Below are 16,671 nucleotides of genomic sequence, written 5' to 3' on the forward strand. Positions count from 1 at the left end.
CAATCATGTGACGGTATTTTGACCAATCGTGGTACAGGAAAAATACTACCTATATAATAATATCCTTTATCATCCAAAACTGTGTTCCACTGGAGATATCGCTTGTGTAAGATCGTATGATATCTCCTAGGAGATATCGTTTTGACAGTAGATTTTTTACAATGCCCTGACAATGCTATGACATCATCAACTTGATGACGTCACAATGCTCTGACATCGCTGCACTGCAAGTCTAATGGTAGTACAGTGTTGAGAGATTTTCATTGAAAACTAATGAAACACTCATTGATAAAGGTAAAAATATCCTCGGCAAGCCTCGGATATTTGTAACTTTATCAACTCGTGTTGATATAAATGATATCAGTAGACACTTGGGTGAGATTCTCTCTGTGTCTTCCTTCTCATATGGGTAATAAATTATCAGAACCTTGCACCTTTATCATTTCTTCCTATATGTGATCCTTTGATGCGTCTTTGATCTCAGATGCTTATGAATGTTCGCTGATGATTATTTTATGTGTCGGTTTGTTGTAAAGTATTGATGTGTATCTTTCTAAAGTAAACAAGCCTTTTGTTTACAGTCACGTCAAATATCATGTAGCTGACACCAAGATGTCAACCCATTTTATATCCTAACAAGATATGACGAAAGAAAATATTGAAACATGTTGTTTATCTGTTATATCGCAATCTCTATTTTACCTATTGTTAAGTTTGGAGGAAAATAAATAATTTAAATCTAACTTTGCATGAATGTGTATGCTGTTTCAGTTAGTAATTTTTCATAAACAATGTCTACTGTTTTGATTCTGGGTTCGAATAAATCACGGCAAAATTTGTTTGACGTCCGAGGCGACTATTATTGCCAAGGATGTGTTTGGTGATTTTGCACCCTAGTGATTCAATACATGTCACAGGATCGTCCAGTCCATACTGATTATCTACATTACAAGGCGTGGATGCGGGAGTGTGGCATGAAACTAGAAACACAGACACTGTCATGTCGGAATCATCCTGCCTTGCAACAATATTAACAATATTAAAGCACCAGAAATGGGCTTCACACATTGTACCCATGTGGGGAATGGAGCCCGGGTTTTCGGTGTGACGAGCGAACGCTTTAACCACTAGGCTACCCAAGCGCCCGGATTTACAGTAGGTTTGGATTTCACACAGAACAGTAGAAAGTCAACGATGTTGCATTTTTTATTGGTCAACACATAATAAATAGGTAAAAACATATAATATAATGCCTCAGAAATATTCCACATATATAATACAAAAGGTGGAATTCATTAATATGCATCCCTTCTTTAAATCATTATAATTGTTCAGTGGCAGTTGAGCTAAAAATGACAAAATATGTCAATGACTGGTACATGCTCTTGTGACGTCACGGATAAGGTGCAGTGCATGAAAGTCACGTTCCAAAGTCCTGAACTATTTTCTTTCATCCACTTCCAGTAACACGTCCTGTTGAAGGCCAAGAGACAGAACGATCGCAGACTGTCTTTAATGCCAGATCTGTTTAATGTTTCGGGCATTGTATTCAAGTATATGTTCTTCCATACAATTTAAGACTATTTCATTTATTAAGGTAATGCCCACTCTTTGGTTAAGTGATGGTTACTACGTACTATTAGAGGTCAGACGATAGAAGGACGTTATAGTCATGGCAATCCGTAGGAAACAAAGGTTATCCTGATTTGAAGAGGAGAACGGCCACCTGTCCCAGATAGAAGTAGATGAAGTGCTTGGTCTCGTGGGTGACGTAGCTGCCAAAGTTGCGGCCGACAATACAATGCCATGTGGGGTTGTACTTCTTGTCGAACTCCTTCTTGATGTATGCAGCGATGTCCTTCTCAATGTTGTATTTCTCAAGGGCTGCTGTGGAGCAGTCTACAGCGTCCTGCTGCATGTCCTCGCTCATGTCAGCGTTCTTGATGACGGCTTTTCTCTCAGACATGATTCTAAAAAAAATAATTTCATGTTAGTATCATTTAAGTTTGGTCATTGATATTGTTACTGTTGTACGTGTGTTGTACAGATACATTGTTTAATTATTGTTTAACGCCGTACTCAGCGATATTCCAGCTATATGGCGGCGGTGTGTAAATAATCTCGTCTGGACCAGACAATCCAGTGACTAACAGCATGAGCATCGGATACGAGCAGATAAACAAACACTGCTTAGCCATATAATGAATATCTTTCAATCATATCTGTCCACATTGTAGCACTTCCTTATTTACACTGGTGACCCGTGAAGATCCGGGGTAGAATAGGTCTTCAGCAACCCATGCTTGCCACAAAAGGCGACTATGCTTGTCGTAACAGGCGACTAACGGGATCGGGTGGTCTGGCTCTCTGACTTGGTTGACACATGTCATCGGTTCCCAATTGCGCAGATCGATGCTCATGTTGTTGATCACTGGACTGTCTGGTCCAGACTCGATTATTTACAGACCGCCGCCATATAGCTGGAATATTGCTGAATGCGGTGTAAAACTAAACTCACTCACACACTATTTACACTGGTACAGCTCGTATATAACAACGTCTTGTCTTCGGTTTGTAGAAGCTAACCAGGCGGTGATGGAACCGCAGACATCCCCTTGAGTGTGAGTTTGGTATTCCACCGCTTTTAGCAATATTCCATTAATATCACGGCGGGGGACACCAGAAATGGGCTTAACACATTGTGCCTATGTGGGGAATCAAATCTGGGTCGTCGGCGTGAAGAGCGAACGACTTGACCACTAGGCTACCCCATCGCCCCACATTCCCTTGAATGAAACATTCATTGTGTTTAAATATTTAAATTATCAAGAGTAAGTGAGCGAGTGTACTCCGCTTTCAGCAATATCATGGCGATGGACACCACAAAAAGGCTTCACACATTGTACCTATGTGGGGATCTGAACCAAGAGAAGACGTCCACGTGACGAGCGAGCGCTGTTCCCAGTGAGCTACCAAACGGCCGTTAAGCCGTAACAAATAAAACTAAAAGCGGTTTTAAAAGGTTTCAGGCATGTACGCTTTGTTTGCAGCATAGCAGTGTAACTATTCATAACAGAAAGGGAAGAGATAATATGTACACTTACGTTTTATGCTGTGTTGAAACTGGTTCCAATGTTAATCTCGAAGTGATTGCATTAATGTCACAACTTCAACTGCAGGTCAATATATACGCACCGGGGCAAATGTCAGGTAATAATCCCATGGCAACCACGCCACGCTATGAAAAGCAATTCTATTGGTTAATCGCCGTATGGTGACTGGCTGAGGCAGGTGTACTCTTTAGGGGGTTCTAACTTCCCGGCATGCCAAAAGCGCGCGATATCAAACTTTTGTATACAAAAGCTGCTTCACCTTGGTGATGAGTTCCGCTTCAGTGACTTACGCGCTTCAAAGCGTAGTTTTCTTTCACTGGCGGGGTTACTGGGTTCGATAAATGGTTATGCTCCCTGTTTTGGAAAATATCAAGTATTCATGGGCATTTATTTTAAATTCAGCCCGGATTACCACCATACTCTTTTCAAGGCTTATAACATTTAGATTAACATATGAATACCAAATAACCGAAATGGTGGAGTAGGTAGGAGCTGACTTGCAGTATATTGCTTCGAATCTCAGGATCGGGAATATACTTCTGATTAAAACCCGATTTATTAATTTATCTGATATTTAACAGTAAACAACGCCGATCAAATGTCACTTGTCATGTCAGAGCTTTCGGTGATCTCTATAAAGAAAAAAGAAAAGCGTGAACATGAATCTCAGGATGTAGTACTAATCTGCCATAAAGACATTTTTAACAACCTGTTACTCTGTTGTCATTCAAACTCTCTCCGGGTTTTCTCACGGGATGAGATAAACTAACGCCTTGTCTCTGAATATATATAATTTTTATGGTAACAAATACATGTAATCACATTTAAATTGAAAAGGAGATTCAGAACCTGAGGAAATCTAGACTTGCTTCATTTAGGGCTTTAGCATTGCAGGGAGGGCTAGGCAGTAGGGAAAATAATGTGGTTCAGGGACCGTGAGACAGACTTTGGCGCTGGGTAGTAAAGGGATGACACGAGGGATGGTTAGTGCTCTGTGTCTGGCTGAAGTGTGACTGTTAAACTGCAGTATGACATTCGGTGTTCCTGTACTGTGAAACAGGCATTAGTCCGGACTAGTGCAAGCAAACACAACACTCACATAGTCTATCTCTCAGTCACAGAACCACATTATTTTCCCTACTGCCCAGCCCTCCCTGGAATGCTACAGCCCTAAATGAAGCAAGTCTAGATTTCCTTAGGTTCCCAACTCACTGGGGCTCCTTTTCCATTTAAATGGGTTTATTAGTTACTATCAATATATATGTATATTATATGGTGGCTGATTAGGGCCATCGCTTTCTCGCCTTAAAATTCGGAAAATATCTTGTATTCATGGGTATTTATTTCAAATTCAGCCCGGATTACCACCATACTCTTTTCAAGAGTATATTCTATGGTGGCTGATTAGTATGGTGGCTGATTATTTCTCGTCTCGTGATATCGCTTTCTCTCTTTCTCGCCTCCGAAGTTTAAGGCGAGAAAGCGATGGCCCTACTCAGCCACCATAATATTCAGGGACTCAGCGTTAGTCCACCACTCACACCCACAATCAAGCATACACGTGCATGCACATGCAAATGTCTTCAATCTCATCTCATCGTTAAATTATGAAATTATCAAACCATTTTTAAACGTTTACTGCAACCATGAAAAGAAGAAGAAAGTATACAATCCATGTGACACAATGGTGAGTGAGTTTAGTTTTACGCCGCTTTTGCCAATATTCCAGCAATATCACAGTGTGGGACACCCGAAATCAGCTTCACACATTGCACCTACACTCGAGCGTAATTGAACCCGGCTCTTCAGCTCTTCAGCGTGAACGCGAACGCTTTAACCACTAGGCTACACCACCGACCCATATGTGTATGAAGTTAGAGACGACAAAGCTTTATGGATGATCAACTTCTTTGTTTTCACAATGGCGACGTTTCGGTTTCCAAGCATGAATAAACAAGTTGATCATCCATACAGTTTTGTCATCTCCATACCACCAGCTTCTGGAATGCCACTCAAACAAATCATATATATGAACTGTTTGATAAAAGGTGGTTCTTTCGGTTTATAATACCAATGTGGGGAATCGAACCTGGGTTTTCGGCGTGACGAGCGAAGGCTTTAACCACTAGGCTACCCCACCACTCCTTTCCTAACAAAAAAGCTCCGGAAGAAACAGCCCTTCGTGGCACAGAGGTGATATGTTTTCTGCCATTGGACATAATGCTAACGTTAGTTGGTTGGTTGGTTACTTGTTTAAAGCCACACATGGCAATATTCCAGCTATATTGCGACGACCTGTAATTTATCGAGTCCTGGCCAGACAATCCAGTGATCAGCAGCATGCAGTATGCCTTGCTTGATAACGGTGCTAGGATCTACACCGAAACGTCGCATCTGTTGCAATAAAGAGGTTGTCTATCCATATCCTCTTCACATTTATATTACTTTAGTTAATATAAAAAAACTGATTGCCAAGATATTCAACCTATAAATTGATAAAGTGTTATGACCCCGTCAGTGACAGTATATACCTTGATGCCAGTTTTTTGCATTACAAGCCCAAGTGCCTCCAATGATGTCAACATACAAGAGTATATTCACGTAATCCATCCACAAGAATTGAAATCAAGAAAACAGCTGAGATGCCTTATTCAGATTCATTTAATGGATCAGTGCAAAATATTTGTTTGTTTGTTTGTTTGTTTGTTTGTTTGTTTGTTGCATTCAGCAATATCCAGTCTGATGGCGGTCTATACATATTCAAGTCTAGACCAGACAATTCAGTGATCAACAGCATGAGCATAGGACTACGCAATTGGGATGCGATGTGCCAAACAATTCAGCGAGCCTGACCACCCAATCATCCCGTTAGTCGCCTTACGACAAGCATGGGTTGCTGAAGATCAATTCTAATCCAGATCTTCACGGGTGATAATGTTGTATCATTGGATGCTCTGTTCGGTCCAGACTGTATAATGCTTGCTGCAGAGACAGTCAACTGATGATATGAAAACGAATGTTTATTTGTCATTTAGTTTTCAAGTAGTAACAAATGTTATATGTAGTGAGCAATAATAAGAGAGCCTGTCCTCGAAGCTGCGTTGGTTGATCGTTTGCACATGGTAAAGTAGTTGAATTAAAGCGAGATTTTACCTTGCCCGTTACACTGATACAAAAATTCTAAAATCGAAAGACACACATATGAATTTGTCATAATAAAGTAGTTATGTCGAGCCAAATATTAAATTCAGCATAGAAAAGTCTAATGTCGAAGACACAAAGGTGACTGAATTTTTGCTGACTGAACCAATATCAAATATACACGTCTTAAAATAAACCATGTTGTTTCACTATTTTCCCAACTAAAACTATAAATGATTTGAACTTTCCTCAAAATTTTAACGACATCACGTCACAGAAAATACACCTCTTTTTCCAAGGCGAATCGTTCCTCGTCAGTCGTTAAGTCTTTATACTTGGCAATCTCCCCGACCCTTTTGCATTTCACGAACCACGTGACCAGCTCGCTGCCCAGGGCATCCACCAATGCCTCGTCCTGTTCCAATTCCACCAGAGCTTCAGACAGAGAGTTGGGGAGGGTCTCGGCGTTCTCCCTCTGCCCCGGGGGTGGACACTCCAGTTCGTTCATCACACCGTCGAGTCCAGCGGCAATGGTTGACGCCACGATGAGGTAAGGGTTGCTTTTTCCGCTAGGCAGTCTGTTCTCGATGTATGTACTCGACGGACCGTCGTTCTTGATTCGGAAACATGCTCCACGATCTTCTATACCCCAGGTTACTGTTGACGGGAAGTACGGCTGATGAAGTCGCCTGTAGCAGTTAACGGTGGGACTGGTAAAAGCGCACAGGGCTCTACTGTGCTTCATAATGCCAGCAATCCACTGTTTGGCAATAAGAGATAGATTATCAGGAGCGACAGCATCATAGAAAAGGCTGTCTCCAGATTTGTTCCAGAGAGAAAAATTAAAATGAGCTCCAATTCCAGTGGGTGTTTTCTCATTGTCCGGCTTTGACATGAACGTGACAGTAACATTTTTCGAATCTGACATTTCCATGAGACCTTGTTTCAGGTTTAACGCCATATCCGGGCACTCTATGCCATATTTGGGTCTGGTCACTGCTTCAAACATCCCAGGACCAAACTCCGGGTGGTAACGTTCTACATCGATGTTGGATCTTCTGAAGTTTTTGTCAAAATGAAGTAAAATGTTGGCGTACTTGTTCAGTGTCCTTTGGCAGTAAGCTTCTTCGCCATCAAATACTGGTTCCAGTGTTTCCTTATTCACCATTCTAAATTCAATTTCATAACCAGAATACAATTTGCATCCAAGTTCGTCCAACCTGTTCAGCTGTTTCCTAGCAACGTATCGCGGACACGCTTCCTGCGGAACACCGCCTTTCTTCCATCGAGGTTCGCACAACATTTCAGCGACCTTGACCCCATCGGCAACCCATGGGACCGGCCTCAGCGTTTCAACGTCGGGAAAACACAACATGTTGCCAGCGTTGTTGTTCCTGGGGTCATCCATTAAAACTTGTTCTGTTCTTGGACCAGCTAACAGGAACCCTGAAAAAATATGGTTCTGATGATGAGTACATGCACTTCTTTGTAGCTGGGGCCGTGGGGTAGCCTAGTGGTTACAGCGTTGGCTCGTCACTTCAAAGTCCCCGGTTTGATTCCCCACATGGGTACAATGTGTGAAGCCCATTTCTGGTATCCCCCGCCGTGATATTACTGGGATATTGCTAAAAGCAGCGTAAAAATAAACTCACTCACTCACTCTTTGTAACTGAAAAACTAAAATCAGCGTAAATGTCTACTGGCTCATTCACTACACCAAAATTTGAGTAGTGAAAGCGTTCTTCGAAGTTCGAATACTGATTTCCTGTCATTCGCAAGTAAGGCAATTTATATGATCGGTTCACGTATTCCGAGTCTTTGACAGAACAGACCTTTATTTAGAACTCATCATGTGAGGTACAAATGCACATTATATAGAAAACAATTTTACATGATGGCGGGGAGGGTTTGCCGGAGGAATTAACACATTTCTTCATAATGCTACAATATTTACTTAATATTTTCATGAGACCATGTTTTCAGTGGGAGAGAGCGTGAAATTTAATCGTATTGGGTCGAATAGTGTCAGACTTTTGCAAGTCCTTCATACGTTCAGCATTAAAGAATGGACAAGAAAATATAATGGTATACATCACCAATATTGGCAATTTACAGAGATGACATTTTCTGTCTGTGACAGGATTTCAATACGGCATTTATCATATACGCTCATATGACGACGTGCATGCATGCGTGCGTGCGTGCGTGCGTGCGTGCGTGTGTGTGTGTGTGTGTGTGTGTGTGTGTGTGTGTGTGACATCAGCTGGTTTTATAGTGATAGCTCACTGAGATACCATGCCGCAGTGAAGCATGAATGCCCCACTCAGACACATTATACTGACTCCAGTCCTTGTTGTACCCATTAATGCCGAGCGCCAGGCAGGGAACAACAAGTACCATATTTTAACGTCTTTTTTGGTATGACACGGCCGGGGATCGAACCCGCGACCGGGCGGACGGTCTAACCACCACACCACGGAGGCGGTCTCACATGTATACTTAAATAGTATCTGCATGTACATCTACACAACGGGTATTGCGAAGCATTCACAAATGAGTAGATAGCTATCTGAGAGATTGAGTGATTAGGGACTGGCTGCTTATTTATTTTCGGTTCATTGCAGAAAGAGTGAGTGAGCGAGTTTAGTTTTACGCCGCACTCAGCAATATTCCAGTTTAATGGCGGCGGTCTGTAAATAATCGAGTCTGGACTGGACAATCCAGTGATCAACAGCATGAGCATCGATCTACGCAATTGGGATACAATGACATGTGTCAACCAAGTCAGCGAGCCTGACCACCCAATCCCATTAGTTGCCTCTTACGACAAGCATGGGTTACTGGAGACCATCTCTAACCCAGATCTATGAACTGTATGAACCCGTACACCCTCCGCGTATGTTGTTTTATTCCGTAGTGGTGAAAGTAGTCCGCTTTTGTGACCGTGGCTTGCATTGTTACATTCATTCCGAAATGAATGCTATAACACGTGACCGGGAATTACAACGAACACAAGGAACATCTGTTCAAACATAGCTCAAAATCAATTGGTTTCACATCATATAATCTGCGGTTCAGTAAAGTTTGTATGTTCCCAGTTTCTAAACTTACCATAATAAATAGCAATATGACTTACTCTTATTTTAAACATGTTTTTTTATAATGACAAAGAGATTATTAGCATCGAATGTTTCCGAATGTAAATCGAAAATTTACAAAATATGTTGACTTTTTAACTAAGTGATGGGTGTATTGTCAATCGACGATACACAACGCAAGTCATCGATAGTTTGATCAGTTCCTGACATCCCTCCACCCACACTTCCCACGGCAAGAAGGGAATTGTACTTGTAAAGAGTGTGAGTGAGTGAGTTCAGTTTTACGCTGCAATATTCCAGTTCTAGCAAAATCAAGACCGGGAACACCTGAAATAGGCTTCACATATTTTTCATTGGGGAATCAAACCCGGGTCTTCGGTGTGACGAGCGAACGCTTTAACCACTAGACTACCTACTATTGAACACGTAAGAATTGACATACCTTCAAACATCCCTAGACCGTTGTCCAAGTAACTAGCCGCGTGGCGTCCGGCCACCAGCTGGCCACGATACGTGCCGTTCAGGTCGCACAGGGACAGTCGGACGTAGTCGTATTGGGTTATCTCTTTCTTGACCCCTTCTAGTTTGGACATCGTGATAATGAGATCGGACGAAATCACATCTTATCAGAACACTGTCCATCAGCTTCTGTTGCTGAATGCTACTTCTGCATCACTTATATAGGCTACCATTATTGGGTAATTAAATGCCATATGTTACATGTTGGGGGTAATTGTCTACGTTCTTTGCTCGACCGCTATTGGTCTAACGAGGGAAGGGGGAAGTGCCATCAAGAACTTATTTGGTAAACATGGTTTGGTATCTTTTGAAGATTTGAAAAATAAGCATGGGATAAAGGGTACATCTTTGGATCTTGAATATATTTTGTATATTTTCCCTGAATCATGGAAAAAGACCTTAAAAGGATACAGATTTATACATACGAATGATCGCAATATAGATTTCTTACAAAGGGATTTCATGACTTCAACAAAAGGTTCAAGAAAATTTTGATAAGCTCCTGTCTAACAATGTTAAACTTCATGTTGCCATAAATGGAAAATTTAATTGAAAATATTGATTTTGAATGTCACATCTTTAAGAGAGAAATTAAAATAAATGCTGTACCGTGCTTCACCTTCAGTGTTTGGGAATGAGAACTTTGAACCTTATTGAATCAGCCTCCCTTTTAAACAACGCATTTGTTTGACAAAACTGGGAACATGCAAGTATAGATTACCGGTTGAATGAGTGAGTTGGGTTTTACGCCGATTTTAGCAATATTCCAGCAATATCAGGGCAGGGACACCAGAAATGGGCTTCACACATTGTACCTATGTGGGGAATGAAACCGTGTGTGTGTGTGTGTGTGTGTGTGCGTGCGTGCGTGCGTGCGTGCGTGCGTGCATTCTGTCGATGTTTATTTATATTATTGCGATCACCGACGGCCTCCATTCCTGTCATTTCATACCATGCCTCATATTTTCCTCTCCAAGAACATAAACATAATATACTGACGTACATAAGAAAGTACACACCTGGTGTTTTGGGACTATTCCCATTAAAACCATAAATACTTTGCTAGCAATGTTGTAATTGGGTACAATATCTGTGGTGTTGTGGAAACACTTGCACAATGTTTGTGACAAGGCAGAATCAAAACCCTTTTTAAATATTAATGCAGTTTTAAAGAAAATATTTTACCAAAGAATCAGGTGTGTACTTTCTTTTGAACGTCAGTTTATATAGTCACTTGATTGTGAATCTTTTTACCGACACGTCGGGGTAGAATGCTATTTTCGCCAGCGAAGACCAAGAGTCAAATTATTACTCATTCCTGTAAATGTTAGTCTCAGTTTTTATACATCATGATGCATATGTACATGCTATACTTTATGACTCCTGAAACGAGTATAGACTCGTGAAGATCCGGGGTAGAATATAGGTCTTCAGCAACCCATGCTTGCCACAAAAGGCGACTATGCTTGTCGTAAGAGGCGACTAACGGGACCGGGTGGTCAGGCTCGCTGACTTGGTTGACACATGTCATCGGTTTCCAATTGCGCAGATCGATGCTCATGCTGTTGATCACTGGATTGTCTAGTCCAGACTCGATTATTTACAGACCGCCGTCATGTAGCTGGAATAATGCTGAGTGCGGCGTAAAACTAAACTCACTCACTGAAACGAGTATGTATATCGTCACACGGCTATTCTACTACGAGGAAGAGCATCTGTCTTTTAAAACCACGCTCAGACATATGTCACGCTGTAAATAATCGAGTCCGGACCAGACAATCAACTGATTTCCATTACGAGCATCGATCAAGTCAAGTCTGACCACCAATCAGCTTCTCCCATTAGCTGTTTCTTATGACAAGCATTGGTTGTTGAAGACGCTACTCAAGAATAACAGACCACCTGCAAGTGTCCGAACTACAACACTCACGCACGCACGCACGCACGCACGCACGCACGCACGCACTTAACGCACACACGTCACACATAGAATTAAGCAATAAAATATTGCAGAGTGAGAGAGTAAAGGTATAACACTGATTTTAGCAATATTCCAGCAATATCACGGCGGAGGACACCAGAAATAGGTTTCGCGCTGTGTGCCAAAGTGGAGACTCAAACCCTGTTCTTTGGCGTGACGAGCGAACGCTGTAACCACTAGGCTACCCCACCGCCCCTCTTGCAAAGTGACAACAAACGTTGTCCATTGTAACGTATGTTATGGGATTACACTTTCTCAGTTACGTACACAGATTATAATACTTTTATTGGGTTGAGTCCAATCCGGAATTCGAACCCAGGCAATGCACCTTATCGCTAGCTCGCAAAATCAGCACTCTAGCCCACTCAGCTACCGCAACTTCCACATAATGGAAGTCGGAGAACTGGTTATCTTTGTGTACACCTCTGACAAGTGTTAATTGGCTCCCACGGCCGAAAGTTGTCTGTCATACAGACTCCGAAACAAATACATATCCAAGAAAGCCCCTGCAAGTATAGATTTCCACAGTTTCTGAAAATGAAGAAAGTCTCTGGGCTCCTTTTTATTATATTTTATGATTATAATTTAGTAACTGTTTTTTTTCTGTAAAACATGTTCATTTCAGAGACTAGTTGTTAGTCAAGGCTGAAAGCTGTGAGGGTGTCCTCTCACTTAGCCAGATTCTGTCAAAACAGGTTTCTCACATAGCCAGAGTGGGATTTGGCTGACTAATTAGTGAAATGTGTATCAAAGTGAGATACATTGGTATTTTATTATTTGAATTTTTTTTTAGGATTTGAGGAAATGCTCAATTGGTGACATAAGTGACATTTGTGTTTAAGTGAGATACAAATGTACATTGATATGGTATTATTTGAATTCTCTTGGGGGATTTCAGGAAATGCTCAATTAGTGATATTAGTTAAATGATTTTCACTAGTCCAAGATTAATTATGCAAAAATAATTATTATTCCAAGCACACACATTTAGGCCTCTGGTTTCAAAAAGACGCAAATTGGACTGCACAGATAAATTCTGTACTTACGCCAATGATAAATTGTTTAAGGAGTTACAAATACCGATTATCTAGAAAAACACAATTCGTAATGTATAAATCCTATATTCTGCCATTAATTGATCCAGTTATCACTGTAAAAATAGTGTTAGGCATTAAATATATATGCGTTAATATGTTAAATATTTAACACCTCCCCACCGTTTATACGGAAACCTCAGGTGTTGATTTGCCAACGGAATATTGATGTTAATCATATAACACAGGCGTTAATGTGTTGATTTGCCAACGTTGATAATCATATAACACCTATGTACATCTTCAAACAATGTCAATGCACAGCGATGAGTACGATAGATCTTGTTGTTAATGAAAATGTGTATCATATTAGATATGGTAATGTGTTCGAAATATTTAAAAATAACTAATCTTACCTCAAACATTTTGGTTAAATGTGCTGTACAGCTGGAAAGTTGGTCTAAAGTTATTGCCCCTCTAACTAATCTAATTGAAATAACATTGGGCTAAATGGAATAAGATGTCGTACTCCTTGTTTTACACATACACGTAATATTACTTGCATACAAGTACGACTTACGTAATATTATTAACATCAGTGTTCATTTATTTACACCAGTGTTAATATATCTCTCTTCTTTATTAACATTATAGTGTTAATCTGTCAACGCAAGCGTGCCTCGATACATTTTGGCGCCAATGAATGGTGATCGAGGCAATCGCTGCATCTCTACTGGCCTCATATTACATGATACCTAGACATTCTTTAGATATCTTCAAATGGATGTCAGCATGTTCAAAACGCAGTGATTTCAATGCGAATATCGTCTGTCAACTCGCGCGATCGTAGCCGAAAGACGTAAACGCTTTGATGAGGCAATAAGTTATTTTTAGAATGTGGCGTGCCAGTTCGCTAAAAAAGTAGGGAAAAGTGGTAACCCACACACGGGATATATTAGTATCATTTTCATTATTTCCATGAAAAATAGGTATCACTTATTGAGACAGGACATTAAGTTTGTATGTAACATGACATTGTGACAAATGAACCAAGGGAGGTAACTCTACGGCTACAGTGCCGTCATCTTCCAAAAGTGCCGTCAAACGTCATCTACGGGGTTTACACATTCCACTGCACGATCCTCGCCATTTTTAGAAGACTGGGCAAGCTGACGTTGTCATTATTCTCCCAAGGTAAGCGCTATGCGAAAATATAGTACACACATTGATGACATTGCGAAGATAATGTTCACATATTAATGTTTACATGTTGTATTGATGCTGGAAGTCTAAGATCATGTGTAAACAGTGAGTCATAACCTAGACTGGGCAACCACATAGTCAAATGGGTGGTGTACGTTTATCTAAAACATCTGAATCAGTGCAACTCCCAGTCAGGTAAACAAAACAATGTTATGAACTTATCCTACTTGGAACTTCAGGTGAGTATTTCAACTCAAATATTTATTGTATCATTGTAGATTTAAATCGAGTATATTGTTCACTGGGAAAATGTAATTCAATATTCTTGACAGGAACCGAGAAATTGACCTGTCTGACTTTCTGGAATTATGATCTACAAACAATAAGATGAGAGAAATAAATACATTCGAACATCATTACATTTCCATTATGGTTCTGACCTAACCTAAATGTGGTCTTCAGGTTCCCACTTACTTCCACATTAAGTGACATGATACTTTCATTTTGTTTCAGCAGATCTCTCAAGCCGCAGTCTACTGTCTGCGCTGCCAACACCAGACAGGATCCCCCTTCCTGATCTTACACCTACTACGATTGCAGCCCTTCAAGCAGGTGAAAGGAGCAGCCAGATTTTTAACTCTGTATTGAAGCAGTGTGAAACAGTTTACACAACTGTTTATCCATCAATGTCATCTTCACCATACTATCAATCAATCGTCAGGAGGATGGTGGCAAAATATCCTTCATTGGCCTATGCACATGGCAAGACACTTTGGGTAAGTTTGAGTTGGCTTCAGTTTATATCTCTTATTCAGTGATGTAGTGTCAAAAGTGCATACATACTGATAGTTCACATATCCCAAGTACTCGACTTTTACCAATTTCAACATATATAGGCTCTTGTATTACAGAACTTGATATTCTGTGATTCTTTTTGTTTTATCACAGAGTAATTATTTTCAGATAATGTTTTTGGTTGAACTGCATATGATTTAGAATTAGGTACTCTTCTGTTAGATTTCAGTAAGAGCTTGTGATTTAAAAGCACTCTTGTCTGAATGTTCTTTTCCTAAATAAATGCATGAGACTCAATACCCCCCAATTTGTGAATTCGTATAAAGGTAAAGTCAATATTATCTGTTTGCTATAACCAAGAAACACACTCCTTCCTTCTAATCGGAGGTTAAAACAAACTCTCCTATTGTGTCTTTTCAGAGCTTTTTGTGTCCAAATTGAGTCAGCGATGCCGCACCAATAGATTTCAAAACAATGCAAAATCAACAAGACCTGCGCCTAAGGATTCTGAAGATGCACAACCTCAGAAGTTGTTCAAGATGGCTAATAAATCATCAGGTGTGACATCAGAGAAAGATTTTGCATCCCATCTTGATGAAATAAAGAAGGAATGGGAAGGAAAGCAATCAATTACTCATCTGCAAACTCTACTAAAACAGACAAGACAATTCCGCAAAGAGTGGCAAACCACCTTGAAGCCTGGGAAGATTGAGCCCATTTTAGAAAAGTTCCCTTGTTTTGAGGAAGGATGCTTTGTAAGTATAAATCATTTGAGCTTATTCAACAGCAAATTTTTGTTTCAAATTTAGTTTCCCTAAAGTACTACCATGGACATCTTCATGTTTCCTTAAACCCTATTTATTATATACGGACATTACAGGTGTACAAAAGTACTTGTACAGTGTTAGCACATTAGTTGATTTATGGTCATTGTTGTTCTAGTGTTAATCTTATATTGAACAAGCAGGCAAGCCCTGTTGCATGTCTTTGTGCCTCTTAATCATTAAATACATTCTAACATACTGTTTCAGTTGGTGTATGAATTCTTTTGCCAACGCAGTGATGATCCAGAGGAAGCGAGGGAAGAAATTGCCAGAAATATGAAATGGATAATGCACACTGTCGTATCTAAAAAAACTGCACCTGAGGCATGTATTAATGGCTCCAGAAAACTCAAGATGTTTATTTTTTTCAATTTCTTGTTACAAGTTGCTTATATTATTTAATATCATAATTTAATATGTTTCTATTTAGATATGGTGAACTATCAAAATACTTAACTAATTTCACTAACCCTCTGTGATACCTTAATATGTTAATTAATATTGATTTGATATGGTTATTGTTTCAAACTGGGTTAACATGTAATTGGAAATTTTTATTTCAATAATTATTGTTTCAAATTTTCAGGGTACTGATGCTGAAAAAGCATCCAACTGTTCCGATTTGTAGAAGCTTGTTTCCAAGCAAAGGGCAAGGGTTTGAAGTCAAAGACCTGCATTACCATAGTCAATGTAAGATTTTTGAAAATGATGTTCTACTGTAAGTATTGTTACACTTGAAAACTGGTTTACTTCATTCCTGAAGTAAGTGCTTATGATCAGCTTTATGATAAATGGAAATGCATTAGACTGCAAGGACAGGTGATACCTTTATGATAAAGATATATTTAAGATATTTTTTATTTGCAAATAGCAGTATAGTTAAGAATAGATGTTTCATTTACTTAATGCTGTTGTGAGATCAACTTGTAAACTGACAATATTCAGCCGTAACAAAATGTTATT

General features: G+C 40.0%; 2 protein-coding genes and 1 long non-coding RNA gene across 4 annotated transcripts; 1 reads left to right on the forward strand and 2 right to left on the reverse strand.

The window, feature by feature from the left end:
- Positions 1–1,190: 1,190 nt before the first annotated feature.
- Positions 1,191–16,329, reverse strand: LOC124280849 (dynein light chain 2, cytoplasmic-like). Of its 2 annotated transcripts, none has more exons than XM_046716839.1 (2): positions 16,322–16,329; positions 1,191–1,970 (listed from the first exon to the last, which is right to left on the reverse strand). In XM_046716839.1, the coding sequence occupies exon 2, from the start codon at positions 1,964–1,966 to the stop codon at positions 1,697–1,699; it is 270 nt and encodes an 89-aa protein (XP_046572795.1). In that variant the 5' UTR covers positions 1,967–1,970; positions 16,322–16,329; the 3' UTR covers positions 1,191–1,696. The 2 variants fall into 2 exon arrangements, with proteins under 2 accessions (XP_046572795.1, XP_046572793.1); XM_046716837.1 differs by lacking the exon at positions 16,322–16,329 and adding an exon at positions 3,105–3,190.
- Positions 6,121–10,011, reverse strand: LOC124280848 (glutamine synthetase-like). The gene is made up of 2 exons (XM_046716836.1): positions 9,795–10,011; positions 6,121–7,700 (listed from the first exon to the last, which is right to left on the reverse strand). The coding sequence occupies exons 1-2, from the start codon at positions 9,943–9,945 to the stop codon at positions 6,526–6,528; spliced, it is 1,326 nt and encodes a 441-aa protein (XP_046572792.1). The 5' UTR covers positions 9,946–10,011; the 3' UTR covers positions 6,121–6,525.
- LOC124280850 lies at positions 13,945–16,013 on the forward strand. The gene is made up of 3 exons (XR_006899786.1): positions 13,945–14,865; positions 15,305–15,639; positions 15,916–16,013. It is a non-coding gene; the product is annotated as an uncharacterized LOC124280850 (long non-coding RNA).
- Positions 16,330–16,671: the final 342 nt, after the last annotated feature.

Source organism: Haliotis rubra, unplaced genomic scaffold (genome assembly GCF_003918875.1).
Source record: "Haliotis rubra isolate DU_JTF1 unplaced genomic scaffold, ASM391887v1 Scf275, whole genome shotgun sequence".
Lineage (NCBI taxonomy): Eukaryota > Metazoa > Mollusca > Gastropoda > Lepetellida > Haliotidae > Haliotis > Haliotis rubra.